This window comes from Vicia villosa, linkage group LG5, assembly GCF_029867415.1.
Source record: "Vicia villosa cultivar HV-30 ecotype Madison, WI linkage group LG5, Vvil1.0, whole genome shotgun sequence".
Classification (NCBI taxonomy): Eukaryota; Viridiplantae; Streptophyta; class Magnoliopsida; order Fabales; family Fabaceae; genus Vicia; species Vicia villosa.
In genome coordinates this window covers 15,322,626-15,345,224 of record NC_081184.1, presented here as the reverse complement: position 1 = coordinate 15,345,224, position 22,599 = coordinate 15,322,626, and the positions used below count along the sequence as shown (strand labels likewise).

The 22,599-nt window shown below is 29.4% G+C and overlaps 2 protein-coding genes, 1 non-coding gene and 1 pseudogene across 3 annotated transcripts; 2 read left to right on the top strand and 2 right to left on the bottom strand.

Annotated features, from left to right (window-relative positions):
• Positions 1–1,242: 1,242 nt before the first annotated feature.
• Positions 1,243–2,662, top strand: LOC131606337 (L-type lectin-domain containing receptor kinase IV.3-like). Its single transcript, XM_058878585.1, has one exon. The coding sequence runs from the start codon at positions 1,478–1,480 to the stop codon at positions 2,540–2,542; it is 1,065 nt and encodes a 354-aa protein (XP_058734568.1). The 5' UTR covers positions 1,243–1,477; the 3' UTR covers positions 2,543–2,662.
• A 1,453-nt stretch (positions 2,663–4,115) lies between these two features.
• Positions 4,116–4,189, bottom strand: TRNAI-UAU (transfer RNA isoleucine (anticodon UAU)). Its single transcript has one exon. It is a non-coding gene; the product is annotated as a tRNA-Ile (tRNA).
• A 2,093-nt stretch (positions 4,190–6,282) lies between these two features.
• LOC131601383 (tubulin beta-2 chain) lies at positions 6,283–8,391 on the bottom strand. The gene is made up of 3 exons (XM_058873185.1): positions 7,888–8,391; positions 7,276–7,545; positions 6,283–7,184 (listed from the first exon to the last, which is right to left on the bottom strand). The coding sequence occupies exons 1-3, from the start codon at positions 8,279–8,281 to the stop codon at positions 6,493–6,495; spliced, it is 1,356 nt and encodes a 451-aa protein (XP_058729168.1). The 5' UTR covers positions 8,282–8,391; the 3' UTR covers positions 6,283–6,492.
• A 7,372-nt stretch (positions 8,392–15,763) lies between these two features.
• On the top strand, positions 15,764–16,121 carry LOC131606336 (small ribosomal subunit protein uS14z/uS14y/uS14x-like; annotated as a pseudogene).
• The last annotated feature ends 6,478 nt before the right edge of the window (positions 16,122–22,599 follow it).

Sequence of the window (22,599 nt, the reverse complement as noted above, 5' to 3'; positions counted from 1 at the left end):
CGCAATTTTGTTTTTAAACACTTTTGGTCCTTCATCTCCACTTTGCCTACAAAAAACTCTTATGTGTCACATTTTAAAATACATTTTTTGGTCCCTCATTCTTACTTTTGGTGCCCCATCTCCACTTGAGGATAAGCTACTTATTTTAAAAAGTCACACATGAGTTTGTAGGATATAAAGATATAAATTTTTCCAAAAAGTTCATCTTCAAATACTCTTTTAATATGTTCATCAAGTGATAAATATGCAAAAATAATTAGCACTGCTATTTTGCTTACAAAGTACACACGAATATATTTGATGTGAAGAGAAATAGTACACATTTCTAACTAAAAAATTGTTATAAATAATAAAACAAAGTATTTTGATATTAAATTTGAGTGGTCAAATATTTTTGGATTTTAACTAAAAAACTTCAAAAAATGCATTCACACGAATCCTAAGATTAGATGGTTCACAATAAATTGAGTGGACCATATTTACACCAAAACTTAAAAAGATAAAAGTACTCCATCTTCCTCTTTTTCATAATAATCCTTCTACCTACACTTGTTTGTAGATATATTTTATTTTAAACATTAGAAATATTTATTGTTTATATTTTAATAATTTTTTATTAATATTATTAACTATTTGAAGATATAAAAAATTAAATTAAATATACACATATAAAAAACATTTTAACCATATAAATATTTAAATATGAGATTAATCGAAATACACTATCAGTGTAAATCTAATTAGAATAAGTGATATTCACACATAAATATGAAATTAAAAATAAAAATAAATAAATTATAATTAAATTATTTTAATAACTACTTCTTCTATAATTCTCTCATTTTATATGTCAAAATCACTCATTTTAATTGGATGACAGTGTAAAGTTGGTTTATTCCAATTAATCTCTTTAAATATATACATTTTAAAGTGAATTGTACATATTTAGGAGTTGTTACAATTATTAAAAAATTGTCTTAAAATAATTATAATTTTCAATAAGACTATCAAATATTATTTTATGATAATATATCTAAATAATATGCATTATTTGTAAGCTATTTTTTAATTTAAATTAATAATATTTAAAATTAACCCATAGTACTTAATCTTAATGAATTTAATAAAAAAGTTTTTTTATTTTTTATTTCTAGTTTATTTAATTAATGTAAAATAACTTATATTATGATAATTTTTATAAGAAGTTGAGAGATTGAGAGTTCCCACAAAGGAATACTACAAAAACAAATAAATATTATTATTCTCCATAATATTATATTCCCCTGGTCATCTGCCACTGCAAAAAAAAGTGAACCACCACCACCATGTTCCACTATACAACAAAATCCATTTAATTTTCACACCCCCCAATCCTACTTTTCCAACACCCTCTTCACAAAGTTTCAACCTTTATGCTTCAAATGGAATCAAACTCCACCATCCAACCCTAGAATCACAAACCACCCATCTCTTACCCATGGCATCATTCACCACAACCCATTACTTCACATCCTTAATTTTCATCATTTTGTTCATAAAAACCCTATCTTTTGACCCAATTCCATTGTTTTCCTTTATTGATTTTGAAAAAGATCTGAAATTTAAGTCCAATGTTGCTTTTTTTGGTAATGCAAAAGTTGTCAATGGTGAGTCCAGGATTCAGCTCTCTGAGACTGGGAGAGTGATTTACAAGAAACCCATCAAGCTTTTTCAAGGTAAACCTAAGCAATTAGTTTCATTTTCAACTTACTTTACATTTTCAATCTCTTTGGAAAGTGGATTGGAAAGTGGGGGTGGTGCTGGTTTAGCTTTTGTTATGATTCCAAATGGTGTTAAAGGTGTTAAAGGTGAGGTTTTTAAGCAAACCCCATCTGGGTTTTCTCTTGGATTGGAAAATAATGATTTTGAAGCTATTGGGGTTGAGTTTAGTGTTTCAAGGGATGGTAAAAATGAGATTTTGATTAGAAATGGTGTTTCAAGTAAGATCTATGTTACCAATTTGGGACTAACTAGTGGTGAAAAGATGCATACTTGGATTGATTATGAAGCAAGTTCAAAGAGGTTAGAAGTAAGGTTGAGTAAAAATGGAAACTCAAAGCCACTTGATCCATTGTTATGGGACAAAATTGAAGTATCTAATGTGTTGAAGAAGGAAGAGATGTTTGTAGGTTTTAGTCCTGTGAAAGAGAGTAATGCTTTTTTGTACTCATGGAGCTTTGTTGTGAGGAATTTTCCACCACATTCAATGCATTCAGAGCCACTTGATCCTAAGGTTTTTGTGAAAAACAGTGAGATTCCAATGGTGGTTGAAGCAAAGGGAAAGGGAAAGAGTGATTGTTTTTTGAGAGTTCTTGCTGCAATGATATTTGGTACTGGTTGTGGAGCTTTGACAGCATTCACTGTGCTTTATTTGTGGACAATCTTTGGCAATAAACGCGGCGCGGTGGTTCCGGAAGGATGTGTTATGCAAGGTTTGGATGGTGATTATAGGAAAGTTAAAATTGTTGTAGATAGTAAAACCATTGGAGATGGTAATAAGTAAGATGTTCTTGTGAGAATGAATTATCTTGTTGGAAAATTGGTGTTTGTAAATCTAGTGTTTCTTGTACTTAATAGGTTTTGATCTGTTGTATGATGATTCATAATCTATGTTTTTTGGTTACATTGTCTATTGTTTGTCAAATTGAGATTGAAATTCAACTTGATTAAATATTGATTGCTTCTTATGAAAGATGATGAAATTGAAATTATAGGCATGGTTTTAAATATCGGTCTAGGTGTTGTGAGACTGATTGCGGTCGTTGCAGTGTGAATAAAACATAATTATCGTCGTATCGTTGTATCGGTATCTTTCAATACAATTTTTCTAGGTAGGTTATAGGTCTTTGTTATGTTAGGTTGATGACAGATTGTGTACTATATAATGATGAGTTGATGAATAAAATAAGTTTAGATCAAATGGCTCATAATAGAAATTGGGTTTTTAGGCTTTGTTTGGTACTTTTCAACCAATAGAAAAATGAAATAGAATATAAAAATATGAAAAGAAGGATGTATAGCTGTTATCTTTGGTTTTTCTTATATTAATGAGAAGAAATGATACAATCATGTCTTACTTGACTTTTAAGCAAATTGTATATAGAAAGAAATTGCAACAAAGGTTACATGACATCTCATAAACTAACAAAACTCTCATTATAAAAGAAAATAGGCAACATATGGAAGGATGAACAAACAATAAAGAGCAATGTCATCATCTAAAAATTAACTATTTTGTGTGTGATTATGTGATAACCAATAAAACTCAACTTTAGAAAATAGACTTAATAAAAATGGATAGATTTTAATGTATTCCTTTACAAAAATCTAATCTATGAAATGTTTTACTAAGCAAGGTTTTAACTTCAATTATTAACCCCTCTATAAATAAACATATTATGCCAGCTTCTTTTTATGTCGGGTAGACACTCTTGTGTACAATGTAGTAAATTTTGAAATTTTTTTCCTACTTGTTTGAGTTATGTTTCTTAAGATTTTTTTATATTTTTTTGTTATTCGATTTTTATATTTTTTTGTTATTCGACTGTTATTTTCAATCATGAAAATTGTCTTTACATAGTCTCCGATAGAGTCTCTGTTGATATAAAAAAAATATGTTTAAATTATGAGTTGAAGTTACTAACATGTAAAAACTATCAATTATCTTGCTAATTCATGTTTAATATTTTTATCAAAATTCTAAATGCTTGCATTTGATTTATAATTAAAAAATGTGCTAAAAAGATTTTTGTTCAACGGGTCAACCACCAAGTTGTTAGTATGCCATAAGTGGAGCGGATTGAGGTTTTGTACTCGGCAATCTAAGTTAACTCAACTCGTCTCACCTCATCTCACTTTTCAATAGATTAAATGAGAAAGTCTAAAGAAGGATGTCTCTCAGTTTTCCATCCCTATTAAATATATTACTTTTATTCATATGAGATTTTGTACTTTTACAAGGTAAAGTATTATATTACACTAATTATCATTTAATTTAATTCGTCTTTTTACAAATAAATCATTACAAAAATCATAATTTTTTTTTTTAATTTAGATTTCAAGAAAGCAAAAAACAGTGGTCCCGGCGGGGCTCGAACCCGCGACCTTCGGCTCATAAGACCAACGCTCTAACCAACTGAGCTACGGGACCATGTTTTTTAATGTTTTTCTTTTTATGTAAAGACAATAAGAAAAATTACAATACTTGCAAACCTATAAGAATTTATTTATTATATCATATAAGAAAAATGTATACTGTCAATTTATCATAATTGTAAAATCGTTAATTTCGTTTGATTTAAATTTTAATTATTTTCAAAGTCACATATAATTGGTTATAATTTATTGACTTTAAAAAATATTAACGACGATGTATTAGAATTAAACTTACTAGTAAATAACTTTACAACGACATTTTATTGAATATTCTAATGATAAAAAATATATAAAATTAGAGAACAATATAATAAATTATAATGATCAGGAAAGTAAATTTTAAATATGTATTCGATCAAATCTATCTATGATGTCAGATCAAGGTTCTCAAAAGTCAAGAATTTGTTGCATACATGCATTTGGTACATCCTTAGTCATTGGAATAAGATCGGAAAATTTATATTTCAAGTACAATACATATGGTGCAACTAATGGCTGCCCTGATTCATCTCCTTTTCACTTCCTTTACGCAATACTTCCATGTCTTTCAAACCCCTTCGTAAGTTAGGTTCTATTACGAAATCGTTTTCATTTGACTCTCTAATAATAGTCATTTCTATGCATAAAAAGATTTAAAAAAAACTGTGTGAGAATGGGCTCAATACCTAAAATGGTTGGGGATGATGAAGATGTAATATGAAAAAATTTCATAAGGAAGTGCAGAAGTCAAACTCATAAAGAGGACAATGGAAGAAAGAAAATCATGACTAAGCTATTTATGGAGTTGTTAAGCCCTTAGGTCGTGTTGACCATCATCACCAGACAATAGAGTTGTGCATACTTATGTAGGAGCAGCGTGTCAACCACTCTTGTTGTGAGTGCGTAAACATATCTACCACCTACATCGTTTAGACCTTTCCGAGGCAGTTCCATCATTACATAGCCTTAAATGCATCACATTCCTCAAGAGAATCCAATTGTCACACACCTTATGGGGAACTCGCCCTTCTAGGTATCGCTTGAGGGACTATCTTTTTCAACTTTCGCTAGCAATGGAACATAGGTACTTCTCTTAAATCACATCATTGTTCTAAACCTAATGCTTGAGGGACTATGAGCTTGAATGACTTAGCTTAATCATATAGACCCTTTTGGCGTCATGCTTGAGGGAATGTGAATTGAAATGATCTTATTTGATCCCAAAAAGGCCGACACATAGCGCCCCCGATCTAAGAGTAACACTAGATGAGATTAGGAACGAATGGGTGACATCATGTGGCGAGCACGTGAGCTCGGCCAACCCGACCCAATGCATCTTGAGCATGAGTCTTTTGGTTCAGTCCATACGCACGAACACGTGTCAACACACGTGCAAGGAAAGGAAACCACAACACCACTTGTTCAAGAGCAAAGTTGCGCCTCCTATTAAAGGGCGGCTGATTTTTCCTATTCTCATGATCTAGCCAAGTAGGTGGAAAATGGAATCTGGTAGTTACTGTTTGACCTATAAATTTCTAAGCTACATGCTTAGGAAAAATTATCACTACATACTTAAAAGCCAAAAAAACCTTATTACACACTCCATAAATGTCAAGCCTATGAATTTCTCAACTACATAATTAGGAATTAGGAAAAATTATCACTACATACTTAAAAGCCAAAAAAAAAACCTTCTTACACTTCATAAGGCGAATAAGGTTCACACTACTTACAATGTAAACATAATTTTAGAAACATATTTGATTACTTTCAATAACAATCAAATGACAATCGAACATTTTATAATTAGTTTTAGCTCTAAAAGTTGAGCAAGACTTTCTAATAGCTCAAATATAAATATACAAAGAATTTTCGACAAGCTTAGTTAAAATTTTATTAGTTAAGCATTTATGCTTTTATTAAGCTAAATTTTAAAATTTTATCAATTTACCAAATTCACACATAATATTCATTTTTGGTATTTGCTAATTAGCACTATAAACCACCAACGGTTGGAGGCAGTAGTTTAGGAATTGTTTGGAAGATTTGAGCTTTGTTTCACTGAAACAGAGCAACTTCTGGATCTCAGACTGATACTTCATGCAATAGTTGTTTAAACAATAATATTGTCTTTTCATACCAGCATAACAACATGTTACATAGACACAGAAATAAAAACCACAAACAATTACACAACAGCCGGAGCAAAAGTATCCCCTTTATATCAAAGAGACTATGACCCGGGAACAGGAAGTTGCAGCATGATATGTTTGTTATCCATCTAACATATCATCCACCACACAGACAACATCAAAGTGCTCATATGTCATCATGTTCCTGATGATACTCTTCTTCTTCCTCTTCCTCTCCATACTCGTCATCCTCAGCAGTAGCATCTTGATACTGTTGATATTCCGACACAAGATCGTTCATGTTACTTTCAGCCTCAGTGAATTCCATCTCGTCCATACCTTCACCGGTGTACCAATGCAAGAAAGCCTTTCTCCTAAACATAGCAGTGAATTGTTCACTCACCCTACGGAACATTTCCTGAATGGATGTAGAGTTTCCAATGAATGTTGAAGCCATCTTCAAACCAGTTGGGGGAATATCACAAACTGTGGACTTCACGTTGTTTGGAATCCATTCCACAAAGTAGGATGAGTTCTTGTTTTGAACGTTGATCATTTGTTCATCAACTTCTTTAGTGCTCATTTTCCCTCTGAAGATGGCTGATGCAGTAAGGTATCGTCCGTGTCGAGGGTCGGCCGCACACATCATGTTCTTAGCATCCCACATTTGCTGTGTGAGTTCTGGTACACTCAAAGCTCTGTACTGCTGAGAACCTCTTGAAGTCAAAGGTGCAAACCCCAACATGAAAAAGTGGAGACGAGGGAACGGAATCAAATTCACAGCTAGCTTACGAAGGTCAGAGTTAAGCTGACCAGGAAACCTCAAACAACATGTGACACCAGACATGGTAGCCGATATCAAATGGTTAAGATCACCAACTGCATCACAAAAACCAAAATTAGAAACCTTATTGAACAGATGCAACAAAATTGAAAACTTATATTCATCTGCGTTTAAAAAACAGCTTACAGCTTGGGGTTGTGAGCTTGAGGGTACGGAAGCAAATATCATACAAGGCTTCATTATCAAGAACCATACATTCATCTGCGTTTTCAACAAGCTGGTGAACAGAGAGAGTAGCATTATAAGGTTCCACCACCGTATCAGAAACCTTAGGCGAAGGAAAAACCGAGAAAGTAAGCATCATCCTATCAGGATATTCCTCCCTTATCTTCGAAATCAAAAGAGTACCCATTCCAGATCCAGTTCCTCCACCTAGTGAATGACATACTTGAAAACCTGCACACACAAAAAGATAAAAAAACACACCACACCCTTTACATAATCAGCCACTTAACCCTTACATAAAAATAAAAAAAACACACAAATTATGAAACCCTAAATCCTAAATTAAAAAAAATTGAAGTTAACCATTTACAGCTCATGATAGTAAATAACAACAAGTGATGAAAGTTTCCAACTTTCCTAACAAAAACATATAAACAAACACTCTAATTCAAAATCATCAACCAAATTTAGAAAAAAAAAAAATATATATATATATATATATATATAGATCTCATTTCATAAAAGAAAAAAAAAAAAAAAACTAAATTTCTAAAAAAGTTGAAAACACCATACCTTGCAAGCAATCACAGTTCTCAGCTTCTTTCCTGACAACATCAAGAACAGAATCAATAAGCTCAGCGCCTTCAGTGTAATGACCTTTAGCCCAGTTATTCCCAGCACCACTCTGCCCAAACACAAAGTTATCCGGTCTAAAGATCTGACCATACGGTCCAGACCGGACACTGTCCATGGTACCCGGTTCAAGATCCATGAGAACCGCTCGAGGAACAAACCGGCCACAGCTAGCTTCGTTGTAGTAAACATTGATTCTCTCTAGTTGAAGCTCAGAGTCACCGCCGTATCTTCCGGTAGGGTCGATTCCGTGTTCAGCGCAGACAACTTCCCAGAATTTGGCGCCGATTTGGTTGCCGCACTGGCCACCTTGGATGTGAAGAATCTCACGCATTTTCGGGTGTGGGGAAAGTGAAATTGGAAGAGGGAAATTGGAAGAGAGAGAGATTGGGAATTAGGGTTTGTTTGGTGTGAGAAATGGGTGAAAAAGTGAAAGGGATATTGGTATTTATTTGATTAATTTGAAATTGAGATTTGAAATGAAATTGAAATTTGAAAATTTGAAATGACATATGTTTTTGTGGGACCTTTTTTTGAGAGGAAGTGTGGTTGCTATTTTACTTTGGTCAAAATTTAAACCGCCAAATTTTATTGGGATTTTAAACTTTTCTTTTTTTTAAGACAGATAAATATGAGACTATGTACAATGGTTACATTATTCAACACGCTACTTTTTCACTTTTTATCTTCCACATCATCTTCTCTCTCTTCCACCTAATAATTCAACACCTATTCAATTTTTTTTCACTACAATGGTTTTGTTTAATAAAATTCAACACCCTACCCCACATCATATTCTTATTTTCTTTTAAAGTTTTGTTTTTATGATTATATATTAATATCTATTATCAATTAAAATTAAATTAAAATAATTAATATTTAAACTTTTTTTTTAAATTTAATAATTTATTTATTTTTTCTAATTTTTTATTCTTAATTTTTTTTCTTGCAAGTAATAAATAAGAGATGTAAAAATAATTATTTTTTAAAAAAATAAAATTATAAAAAAACTTTAAAATGCAATAAATACACTAAACACACAACACACTAAAAAAGAAACACACAAAAAATGAAACACACATAATTTAATTAGTACAATAGACTCGGCTCACAAACAATTTATTTAATTATGAAATATTCCGAACTTTTCCCATATGTGTTTGACTAGATCTGCTTGCAAGTCGTGATGTACATTTGAATCACGCATCACAGATCTAGCACGCACGTGATTCGCAAATGCAGGTAGCACCTCGGTCGAGAATGACTCCGGTGTACTAGACTCACTTGCCTCAGGGTGTTAAAAGGGTTATTGTTGGGATCCATTTCACTACAAGGATGTTTAGAGCTACAAACAATAATTTTTTTAAGGCTAAATAGAAAAAAAATTGAGAGAAAAAAGTGAGTTTTTTTTTATGAGTCCAAATCAAATGAACCAAGTCTCTATTTATAGAGGAAAAAAATAATGAATTTTGATAAAAATAAAAATAAATAAAAAATTTATTTACTATGAAATAATTAATTTTAAATGATTAAAAGAAAATAAAATCTAAATAATCACAACAACCAATAAAATTGTGTAAAGTGTTGCATGTGGCCCCACTTTTTTCTCATTCAACATGTTGAATCTTTTCAACACCAATTAATCCACATCACATTAAATACCTCATTCAACAAACCATTGTAGACATTCAACTATTGAATAATTTTTTCAACACCCCCATTGTAAATGGTCTGATAACTGGGAAAATTTAATGGGGTTTTGAACCTAAGTTTGGTAAATGATAACTATTATACAATTAAATAAATAAATTGTTAATTTCTATAACGATGAATACTTAACTTAATAATTTAGAATAAATATTTATTTATTTTAAATAACACATAAATAAATATTTATTAAATTTTAAATAATACACAAATTTAAAAATAAAATTAATAAAATATAAATTTTCAATATATTTAATAAAATAGAAAATCAGACTTTCTAGGCTTATCTTGTTTAAGTTTCTAGCTTCGTGTATGAAAGTCACCTATGGTATGTATATGGATGGAAGATTCTTAAAAATCTTCTTGAGAAGATCAACAATAGTATAAATTTTGTTCAGAACTTGAAGACCAGATACAAGAACTTGAAACCTTGAGAACATGGTTTCAATGTCTTCATCTTCCTTCATCTTGAACAATTCATATTGTTGAACCAACAAGTTTTCCTTTTCTTCTTAAACTTGTTGATTTCCTTCATAAGTAACACGAAGAGACTCAAAAATGGTTTTGGTAGTAGATTTGTTGAGAATTTTGAGATACTCATAATAAGTTAGAGCATCTACCAGGACTCGTCTTACTCTATGATTTTCACTATATATAGTTTTTTAAGCAGGTATGAGGCTCTTTCTGTCAGCCACTATGCTTACTCCATATACTTCAAAGCCAATTTTATCTTCAAGAATATCCCATAACTTATCATTAATACCTATGGTGTGAGTGTACATTTTAATTTTCCACCATTCAAACTCAGTAGAATCTCCACTGAAGGCTGGAGGTTTTGAAGTATAAATATTTGTAGAAGTACCAGTGTTAAGTGTTTATGCACAGACTGTGCTCTGATGCCAACTGAAGGTGAGAAAAACCCAAGAAGGGGGTTAATTGTATTAACTTTTTTCTTCCTTTTCTCTTAACAACTCTTACCATATGCTGAACACATGGTTAAAATCTTAGTGAAAATCTGATGATTGCAGCAAAATAAGTTTAAGAGTTAATAAAGAGGTAAAGAGAAACATAAGCAGTTATCTTGGTTCCTTTTGTAAATCAGGAGTAATTCAGTCTCCTTGTACTTCCAAGGGATTTCCACTATAATCACTTCTTATTACAAATGCTCAAGCACAAAAGCAAGAGACTTCTAAATGTTCAAACACATATATAAGTGAGATACTTCAATGCTCAAGCACACAAGCAAGAGATTTCATATGCTCTAGCATACAAGCAAGATACTTCATATTCTCAAGAAACAGTAAGAAACTTCTTACAACCTATCTTACAGATTAACTTCTTAATTTTTGTCAGATTCTTCTTCTTTGTCAAGTTCACCCCATGTTGCCATGAGACTCTTCTTGAGTTCTTTTTCTGAAGATGATCTTCTAAAAACTTCCTTTCTTTGGCTGGTCCTTTTGCAGCTCTAGACATTAGGTGATAAAGCGACCAGGCTTCTTGCACTTGAAGTATCCCTTTTGATCCTCTTTGTTGACTCTCAAGCTTGACCCTCTTAAGCCATTGCCTCTTCCTAAGAATCTTATATTCTTCTTATTGTTACGATATTGAAATCACTTGATTATAAATGCCATTTCTTCATCTTCTGATTCTTCTTCAGAACCTCTTTCACGAATAGGTTCTTAAAATTTCCATATTTGATAAGATTTGGCAGAATGATCAACAGATTTCAAAGCAAGGAACTTTAACTTCTTGACAAGTTCATCTCCTATCAGCTTCATATCACGACTCTAGATATTTCTAACCAAAATTATCTTGTTTAAGTCTCTAGCTTATTATATGACAGTCACCTTTGGTCTGTATTTGGCAGGAAGACTCCTAAGAATTTTATTTACATGACCAGTAGTATAACTTTTGTTCAGAATTTGAAGACGAGATACAAGAACTTGAAATCATGAGAACTTGGTTTTAATGTCTTCATCTTCCTTCATATTGAACATTTCATATTGTTTAGAACTAAACATATAGAAATTGATTTCCATGTGGTTAGAGACAAGGTACAAGCATAAGATCTTTATTTGCTTTCTATTACATCAAAAGATCAAGTGGCTGACATCATGATCAAGTCACTACATGTAGGGACATTCAACAACCTTCAAAGAAAGCTAGGAATGACGAATACATTCTCTAATTTGAGGGGAGATATTAAGCATGAAGATTAAAAGTAGTTGGTACAATTACTTTCTTAGCAAGTCAGCTTAACCATTGTAGTGTCTTTAGCTTAGCTTCTCAATGACTAACTTACAATAGATTGTTAAGGTTGTTGAGATTTAATTAGTAATGATAAATAACTACAAATGATATAAGTACAATGATTTCTCAATATATAATGCAAACTATCTTTCTTCATTTAAAAGTTGTTCACATTCGCTATATCCCATATTAGTGAGTTAAGTCTTTCTGGGCACCCCAATGTTGCATAAAAAACATGGCTATCAGTCTCTTTCCATTGCTGCAGAAAACAAGCATCACAGTCACGAGTTTCTTATAATTCTCCTTCCATTTATTGTCGAAAATGTGAATTTGTATTCAAATTTAAGTTTCTGTTTAGCTTTAATTACAATTGTGTTAGACATTCTACTGCACCATTTTGAGTTCATGTTTAGAATATTATGAAAACAAAAATTAGATTGAGTTTGTAATATGATTTCTTTTATTTTCTACAGGTTATAAATCCTCCTAATTCTTCCAAACAAATGGTTCTCCAAGTCAATACACTAATGAAGATCGAAGAGAGAAAGATTAGAAGTTGATTTATCGTGAATATGTTTTTTGTCATGCAATGTATTGTGAGCTCTTTGTTATTCTATTTGATTGATTTTGGTGGCTACTACTATCTAGTTGGATTTTGTTGTAAGTCGTTGAAGTTTATTTCTTGGTAGGGATGTCATACACATGTATATTTTGGTGGTTAGTTTTTAGATTTCTAATTTTAGGATGGATTATTAGTAAACAGTGGTTGTCATATTGGTTTCGAGTTTGTACCAATTTTACTATACTTTAAGCTATTTGGTGCAATTTCAATTTTGATATATTTACTTAGATGCCAATGTTTTGGTGTTTTAATGTACTTTCTGAGTTTGAAAGGTTCGCAAGACTGGTCTGTCTTTTTAATATAATTGAATTTTTATTTTATAATTTTAGTGGGTGTGGTTTGTATAAAAAAATTTGATATATTATTTTTATTATTTATAAAAATAAAAATGTAATTTTTATTATTATTAAAAAATATAAAAAAATGGTACCAAAGCTATACCAACGGAGAAATACTCGTTAAACATGATTTATTTAAGTATAAATGTACAATGATATAAGACTTAAATTTTTGTAGCTATAGACTATTGGGACGAAAATTTCTATGGATATAAGATAATCAAAATACACGGAATAAAATATCCGTCGGTAAAGAATTTACGGCCAATATCCATGGTTTTGAGTAAAGCTGTCAAAATGGGCCGAAGCCCATGGGCCGGCCCATCAGGCCCGAAAATAGTCAGGGCTTGAGCCTTATTTTTTGTGCCCATTTACATCCGGGCCTTTTTAAGCCTGGCCCGAAAAAGCCCTTAAAAATATGGGCCGCCCCGTATGGGCCATGGGTAGCCCGCCAGCCCGAAAAAAATTAAAACTTTTAATATACTTAGAAAGTATCATTTCCTAATTCATAAAGGTATGCTATAAACAATTTACGTATTATGTATTTTAATATATTTTTTTGTATTATAAATGTATAAATATCAAACAAAAGCTGATGGTTTGACTTAATTTTAAACTAAAAGGTTTCATCATAATATAATAATTATGCTAACTTGTGCCCTTCCCAAGGGCACATGTTAAAAAACTCATAAATAGTAAATTCGTATTGAAAAAAACAATAATATCATTAATTATAATTTTGTATTAAATTCAACACACAATTTTTACTATATTTATCTGTTAACTTGTGCCCTGGCACAAGTTAACATTACCTTAATAATTATGTGGATAGTATAGAAAAGACATCATATTGTATTCTAATTAAAAATGAGATTTAAAAAGTTCTGATGTAATTTTATGGTAGGCTAGAGTTAGTACAAATAATTTATATAACAAATTGCTATAAAATAATATGCCATCAATCTAATTATAATTGTTATAAAATTTTATAACAGTTTGTTGTTATGATTGTTATAAAATTATAATTGTCATGAGTATTTATATCTTAAAATTTGTTGGAACAAGTTATTAATTTTGTGTGGTACATTGGATAATTTCTGATGTATTTTGAATAGTTGAAATTAAGTTAATATGTTGTTTTACATTTTAGTTGTAACTTAAATAGATTATTTAAAAATCATAATTTTAGATAAGAAAAGTCCGAGACCCGCATAAGCCGGCCCGTTTATAATCAGGTAGTCTATTTTGACATAGTTTTGAAACATTTATCTACATCGTTGTAGGTCATGTTTCTTGTATTTTCTTGTTTTAACTTTCTCAAGAAATTATTATTATTTTTCAAAAAGGAGAACTTAAATAATGTTGATTTGTTGACATAATATGTAGATTTAGTTATCAATCATTTTTTATCATTAAATCTTCATATACAATTACATATGTGTAAGATAAATATAAGTAACTAGACAAATAACCGATCTATGGATTTGGAGGTGATATTGTTCTAATCATACAATATAATAAAGCAAAATGAGAATTTTGGCAAGTTTGCCAAGTGTCATATTTTTAGAGTTCTTTCTATTTTTATATTTTCTATTAATAGTAAACTTTCTATAATTATCTTTTAAATATTTAATTAATTTAGTTATTTATTTCTAACTAATATTTTTTATTAATAATAATAATTAAATTGGGCTTTGAAAACAAACAAACAAACCGTTCAGTTTTTTTGTTATTAGTTAAATCTTAAGCAATTATTAAAGGCTTAAATGCACCTCTGGTCCCTGTAAGTTAACGAGTTTTTGATTTTCGTCCCTGTAAGTTTTTTTTCTGGATCTGAGTTCCTATATTTCACTTTCGCGTTTGTTTTAGTCCCTAAAATCAAAATCCGCAGGAAAATTCACAGGAAAACCTGCAGATTTTCCTGCGGATTTTGGCTTTAGGGACTAAATCGCAAGCATAAAGTAAGATATAGGGACTCATACCAACAAAAAAACTTACAGGGACGAAAATCAAAAACTCGCTAACTTACAGGGACCAAAGATGCATTTAAACCATTATTAAATTATTTTACATCCATTAACTATCACATTAATTGATAAGGAATCTTTAACAATTGTTATGGTCATTTTTTTGTTTTTTTTTTCAACGAGCAGCCATGCCTTTTGGGTTTTCAATCTCACATAAATTAAGGTTTGAATCATTATAATATTTTTTGGCTATTGAATTCTATCCACATTCATATCCTTAACCTTTTGTATTCTCACTATTCATAATATAAACCCTATACCCTTGCCTCCAATATCAATCAGTTTTATCTTTTCAAACTTTTCTCTCTAAACATGATATATGTTTTTTTCTTCATAAACTAATGATTTAGGTTCCTGTATAACAAATCATACTACAACATGTATCTTCATTCAAAATATAAATTTATAATAACAATAATTTCAAACCATAAACTCACAATTGTACAATTTTTTTCAGGAGAATTTGCGCAACATCATCTCCGAATTTGTGCAACATGCCATCATAACCGCTCACGTCCGCCTCGGTCATCTGCCCTGCAGCCCCAAACCACTAGGATTTCTCCTATGACACTTGCAGACTCACCTTCCTTTGACCCAAGAGAAATTTTTATCGTAAGAAGAAGAAGAATGGTACATGAGAGAGAAATAAGAGTTTGTTTGGTTTTTTCTTTTTTTTTTCTTTCTATTTTTTATTTATTCGTTTTATTACTTTATTATTTAGTGATTGTCGTGTGTTATGCTTAATTGGCGATGTAATTGATGAGACTTAGAACCATTTGAAAATATTATTTGATTTTTTGTGTGCGTGACTAGGGTTTTTATTTTTGAGATCGTTGCTGCTCTTGCATTTCCTCCAATCTCAAATCGAAGTCATGGGTCACTCCAATGTCTGGAATTCCCACTCCAAAGACCTGGTTATCGCACCTGCTGTGTATGTGGAAACTCTCATGGATTGATCAGGAAGTACAGACTCATGTGTTGCAGGCAATGCTTCCATAGCAATGCCAAGGAAATCGGTTTCATTAAGTATCGTTGAAGAGTTGTTTCCATTTACAGTGTTGCAGTATTGCTGATGTATCAGCATTCACATGTTCCACTGTTTTATATTTTACATTGTCATGTTAATCATGCCAGGATGATTTTAATTTTTGAAGAACTTATTTTATGGTTTTTAGTTAATTATGTTTGTTATCAAACTTGAATTCTGAGAATATTATATTTACTTTACAACTTTGTTGTGGAAAAATAATAATAATATTAACTACAAAATGCAGCGCTCCCTTATTATGGCCATTTTTTTTAGAAAAACTTTTTAATTTTGTTTTATACATTTACTATTTTTATTATTATTATTATTAGATAATTAATTTATTTAATAATTAGAGTTTATTTTTCATGGCCTCTTGGACTCATTCCAATTCCAATGCTATACATACCTCTCATGTCCTACATATCTCTTTTAGTTGTGCTGAATTTAGTTAACTTAAAATTTAGTTAAATTAGGTTATTATCCAAAGTACAAAACAATAAAAAGAAGACTTAGGTTCCTGAATATTTCAGTATCTCATATCTTTTTTTTCAAAAATTAATAACAAAAAATCAAACTATTGTCACTATTAATTGTGACGTGTTTAGAACTACACCAAAAAAATGGTATCAAACAATTGAAATGCTTTACTTATGTACTAATAAATATCTAAATGTCTTAAATCGTTTGTTCTTAGAATTTCTTGATTTTGATTATGTTTTATAATTAATAATTGCTTAAAATAAACCTTAATATTTCCTTAATATAATCAAACACAATACTATGTATCCTTTTAAGGGCCTAAATGCAATGAGATCCCACCTAAATATTTTTAATTAATATTTACAATATTTAAAAAGAGCAATCGAATAAGTTGCTCTATATTTTCTATTTTATCTCAACCATATTATTTCTTTCTCTTAAAGAGTTATTATGCATTCCTTTTTATATCAATCATTTATTTATTTTTCTTTCCAATAAATACAATTTAATTAAGAATTATTAGATTGTGATTTTTTTATCTTCAATTGCAACATTTGTTTGTAATTTACAACCCAATAAGTTGTTATGTATTCCTTTTTAATCTCAATCACATTATTTCTTTCTCTTAAATATTTATTTGAATAAGTAGAACTATAAAATTATCGATATACTTATTTATTTTATTATACTTATTATATTTTTAAATAATTTTTAATAAAAATAATAGATATTTTATTTTAAAATACAATATAAATTCATAAAAATACAATATGTATTTATAATTTATTTCTCCGTGCATCGCACGGGTAAAATTACTAGTGTTATTTATATAGATAAGCTTGAATTACACTTCTTCCTATTGCCTTATGTTAAAATAAATATTTAATAATCAAAATTATCTTTTACGAATTTAAAATGGATTTTTTTTTATTGGTTCAATTTTATCTCATGCTTTTATTTATTATTGTCAAATATTTTTTTTCTTATCATATTTTTTATGATGAAAATTATTTGTCCTGTATCAATTTATAACAAATATTTGAGTAATGTTTTTCGTATTAATGAAAGAAAATAATTGCTTTGCATTTTATTATGTATGAATTATAAGTATTTGTCTTGTATTTTTTATGTATTTATTAGTGTGATATATTGATCTTGTGTTTTTGAAAGAATTATCGATGAGAAACATATTATATAATAATATGTAACAAATATTTATTTTATATTTTATTTTGATTAATTGAATGGAATTGAATGATACTTATTTGTATAGAGGAGGAGTAAGGAGTAAGATTGAAATATGTAAATTAATTAATTAATTAATATTTAGAATAAAATAAGAAAACAAAGTGTTAATTATTTTGGGTGCAATGATAGTTGGAAGTTTAGTATAATTTATAATTTATAAGATGTTCAATAAATAAGTAAAGTGAGTCTAATGTTTGGAAGTAATATAAAAAGAGTTGAGTTGTAAATTTAGTGGTAGTTATTTATTTTATTTTATTTTTGAAAGAGTAGATAATTTTACTGAGACAGAAGCCATAAATTAATGGTTGTGAAAAAGTCAAAAATACCCTTATTTAATTTTTTGACACTACATTAAAATTGTGGTTTTTTGGTCTTTGCACTATAATGTTATTAATTTTATTAAAACTAGTGGGAAACCCGTGCGTCCGCACAGGTTTTGCTGTGGGTCTGACTGAGTTTTTCTTATACATATATATTAGAACGGACAAAATAAATAGATGATAAACAAATAAAAATTAGATATTAGACTATATTTATAAGTGACCATAAGCCTACTTTTAAAGTTGTAATAATTTATGACAAAAAATATATTGAAACAAATTACCCAAAAATAATAAGAATACAAAAACAATGTTAGATATATTATAAGATAGGTTATATTTGGACATTTATAAAAAATAATAAGTCGGACAGAGTTTTTCTTCTACATATATATTAGAAGGAATAAAATAAATTGATGATAAACAAATAAAAATTAGATATTAGACTATATTTATAAGTGACCTTAAGCCTGTTATTAAAATTGTAATAAAATATGGGAAATAATATACTGCAACAAATTATCAAAAAATAAAGAATACAAAGACAATATTAGAAATACTATAAAATAGGTTATGTTTGGACATTTATAAAAAATAGGGTTAAATAGTGTTCACCCCCTGCCAAATAAGCGAGATTCGGTTTTCCCCCTTAGCCTTTGCCCCTTAACAAAAAAGATTCTGTTTTCAGGAACCCCTGGCTGCTGCATTTGGAAAGTTTGAAAAATTACAAATTAATAACTTGCAAAACCTAGGATTCAAACCCAAGTCACTAAGGTTACACTCTTGCAAGAATACCACCAAACCATGCATACTTTGTTGTATAAAAATGCAAAGCAGTTTTATATATTAAAAAAACTGTACATATTAATTAGTTTTTTAATTAACTTTTTCAATAATATAAAATTAAAACGTTTTTTTGCTAATATATATTAATTAGTTTGTTAATATAAAATTAAAATGTTTTCATAATTTTATTTATTAACGTTTTTTTATAATTATATAAATGTAATATTTTTTAATTTATATAAATTTTTTTTTAATAATTTTCATAAACATTTTTATTCAGTTTTTTTAATTTATATAAATGTTTTTTTAATAATTTTCATAAACATTTTTATTCAGTTTTTTTAATTTATATAAATGTTTTCATAATTTTATTTATTAACGTTTTTTTATAATTATATAAATGTAATATTTAATAATTTATATAAACATTTTTTTAATAATTTTCATAAACATTTTTATTCAGTTTTTTTAATTTATATAAATGTTTTTTTTAATAATTTTCATAAACATTTTTATTCAGTTTTTTTAATTTATATAAATGTTTTCATAATTTTATTTATTAACGTTTTTTTATAATTATATAAATGTAATATTTAATAATTTATATAAACATTTTTTTAATAATTTTCATAAACATTTTTATTCAGTTTTTTTAATTTATATAAATGTTTTTTTAATAATTTTCATAAACATTTTTATTCAGTTTTTTTAATTTATATAAATGTTTTCATAATTTTATTTATTAACGTTTTTTTATAATTATATAAATGTAATATTTAATAATTTATATAAACATTTTTTTAATAATTTTCATAAACATTTTTATTCAGTTTTTTTAATTTATATAAATGTTTTTTTAATAATTTTATTTAAATTTTTTTTAATTAACGTTTTTTTATAATTATATAAATGTAATATTTAATAGTTTATATAAACATATTTTTAATAATTTTCATAAACATTTTTATTCAGTTTTTAAAATTTATATAAATGTTTTTTTAATAATTTTATTTAAATTTTTTTTAATTAACGTTTTTATTATAATTATATAAATGTAATATTTAATAGTTTATATAAACATATTTTTAATAATTTTCATAAATATTTTTATTCAGTTTTTTTAATTTATATAAATGTTTTTTTTAATAATTTTATTTAAATGTTTTTTAATTAACGTTTTTTTATAATTATATAAATGTAATATTTAATAATTTATATAAACATATTTTTAATAATTTTCATAAACATTTTTATTCAGTTTTTTTAATTTATATAAATGTTTTCATAATTTTATTTATTAACGTTTTTTTATAATTATAAAAAATGTTTGAAATGGTAGAAAAATGGTTTAACATATATGGTTTATATTATATTTGAAAAAAGGTAGAAAATATGATACATAAATATTTCGTTTGCAACTTAGTCCAAGAAGCATGTATGGCGCAGTGGTTCAAAATGTCTACTATAACATAAAGGTTAGGGGTTCGAACCCCAGTTTTGCCAAGTGTTGTTCCTTGTTCACTGTGACGGTACACGGTGGAAGGAGGTTCATCCAAGCAACCGGATACTACGGTCAAAACGTCCTTCGCAAGGTAAGAATATTTTGCCGTTGTTGGTTTTTGCCATCGCTTTGTGTTTTGGGATGGTGATCGGAGTGTTTACTCCGATTAGAATTAATGTTTCTGGTTGGTTTAACCGTATACTACTGGATTTCCGATCGTTTTGGTAGTTATTAAGTTTGGAATTTTGAAGATTTATGGCAAGTTTTTCAGTTCCATGTCGTGTTTGTTGTTTCAAAACTTGATGTTAAAAGATTTTCCGTGTGTTATATTTTTTTGTTATGTAACGAGGCTTCCATGGGTGTCATGATACTAAAAAGATGTTACATAGCCCTATATTATATTTCATTTAACGATCAAAGATGAGAATATTAAGTTATAGTTTATCGTCTTTGTCATGCAGACGTGAAGAGTCATCAGGTGATAAGCAAAACACTCCAAAACGCACAAGGAGTTTTGTTTTGAAACAGATGCTTGAAGAATTAGGCCGTGTAAAAAAAGAAAGCACGGAGGCAATCGCATAAATTGAGGCTTCAAAGGTGAAGACAAATCCAGGGCTGGAACATGAGGACAATGCAGGTAAAGGTAAACATGTTATGATGGGTGAAGCAAGTGTTGAAGGGCTTGTAGGGAAACAGAATGCAGACGGTGTTGCTGGTGGTTTTATTGACAAAAGTTATCATGCGGCTATTTACCGAAAATCTTTCCAGACATCTTCATCTTATAGGTATTGTTGTTGTTGTTTTTACCATATACAAAATGTATGACATAACCAAACATTTGGTTACATATGAACTAAGCATAATTTATGATATTGGGTAACCTGTAGGGCTGTGCGAGGTAATACCGATGCGGGACTACCGAAAAGAAAGGCAGTGGGTATGGCCATCAATGGTATCCTTACTTGATGCCTTTATGACTATTATCATCCAATGCATAGGACTTCCTACCCTCTTTATGGTATGGATAGCACTATGACTATACGATGACCCTCGATGTCCCGAATACATCCAATGAAAGGACTTCCCACTAACTAATGGTGTGGATAGTCTCTTTGCCTTAACGAAAGACTTTGAGAGCAAGAAAGACTTTAAACTTAAGGTAGGTAGCTTTTAACTGCTTGCTCACAACAAATTCAAAAACATTCAAAAGCTTTTCACACCTCCTATTTCAAAACATTTTCAAAGACTACACTTAGGGATGGCAAACAGACCCAAACCCGCGGGGTCCACCCGCACCCGAACCCGAGTCAACGGGTGAAAACCCGAGTTGACTGGGTTTGGGTTCGGGTTCGGGTGCCACCCGATATTTCGGGTGCGGGTTTGGGTAGTGTGAAACCCGCGCCCGAAACCCGCAATCACACCCGAATATATATATATATATATATATATATATATATATATATATATATATATATATATATTATATAATATATATTATATTATATATATTATATATATATATATATATATATATATATATATATATATATATTTTATGGAAAGTTGTAAGAAAATTGTAGGAAAAATATATTTTATGTATTTTGTTGCGGGTTTGGGTTTGGGTGAAAAAACCCGAACCCAACGGGTGTGGGCGTGGGTGTTATTTTGTCACCCGAATAGCTTTTGGGTTCGGGTTCGGGTTCGGGTGGTAATTTCGGGTGCGAGTTTGGGTAGTATAAAACCCGCACCCGCGGGCACCCGTTGCCATCCCTAACTACACTTTGTATACATCCGTACGAAGATCATTACAAAGTTAAAGTTCTTTACAAACTGTTTTTCCAAAACACACACCGCACTTTCAAACAAAAGCAAGTGAACTAAGCAATTAAGAGCCCATGGATAACCATGGATACATAGGGTGCTTACACCTTCCCTTTGTATAACCTACCCCCCGAACTCAAAATCTCTTTCAAAGGTCTTTCCTGTTCTTTTTGCCTTTCCTAATTGGATAAAATAAAAGTCGGTGGCGACTCTTGCTATCTGTACATTTTAAAAAATGTCAGTTCTCCCACTGTGTTACAGTAGTAGATACTAGTTTTATTTTTCTAATTCTTTTATTGGTTGTTTGGACTTAAATTTTGTTCGTTAATCGAAATTTTTTGAGGTGATTATTCGAAGCTTGAGTGTTTCAACTTGCAGATGTATGGTAGGACATTGTTTTTGAAGTTGCATCATGCAGGGAACTCATTTATCGCTTTGTATAGTATATCATGTTTAGAAAACTTTTCATTTGTACAATTACCTTACTATTCATTCTTTGTGCATTACTTGTTTATTGATTGA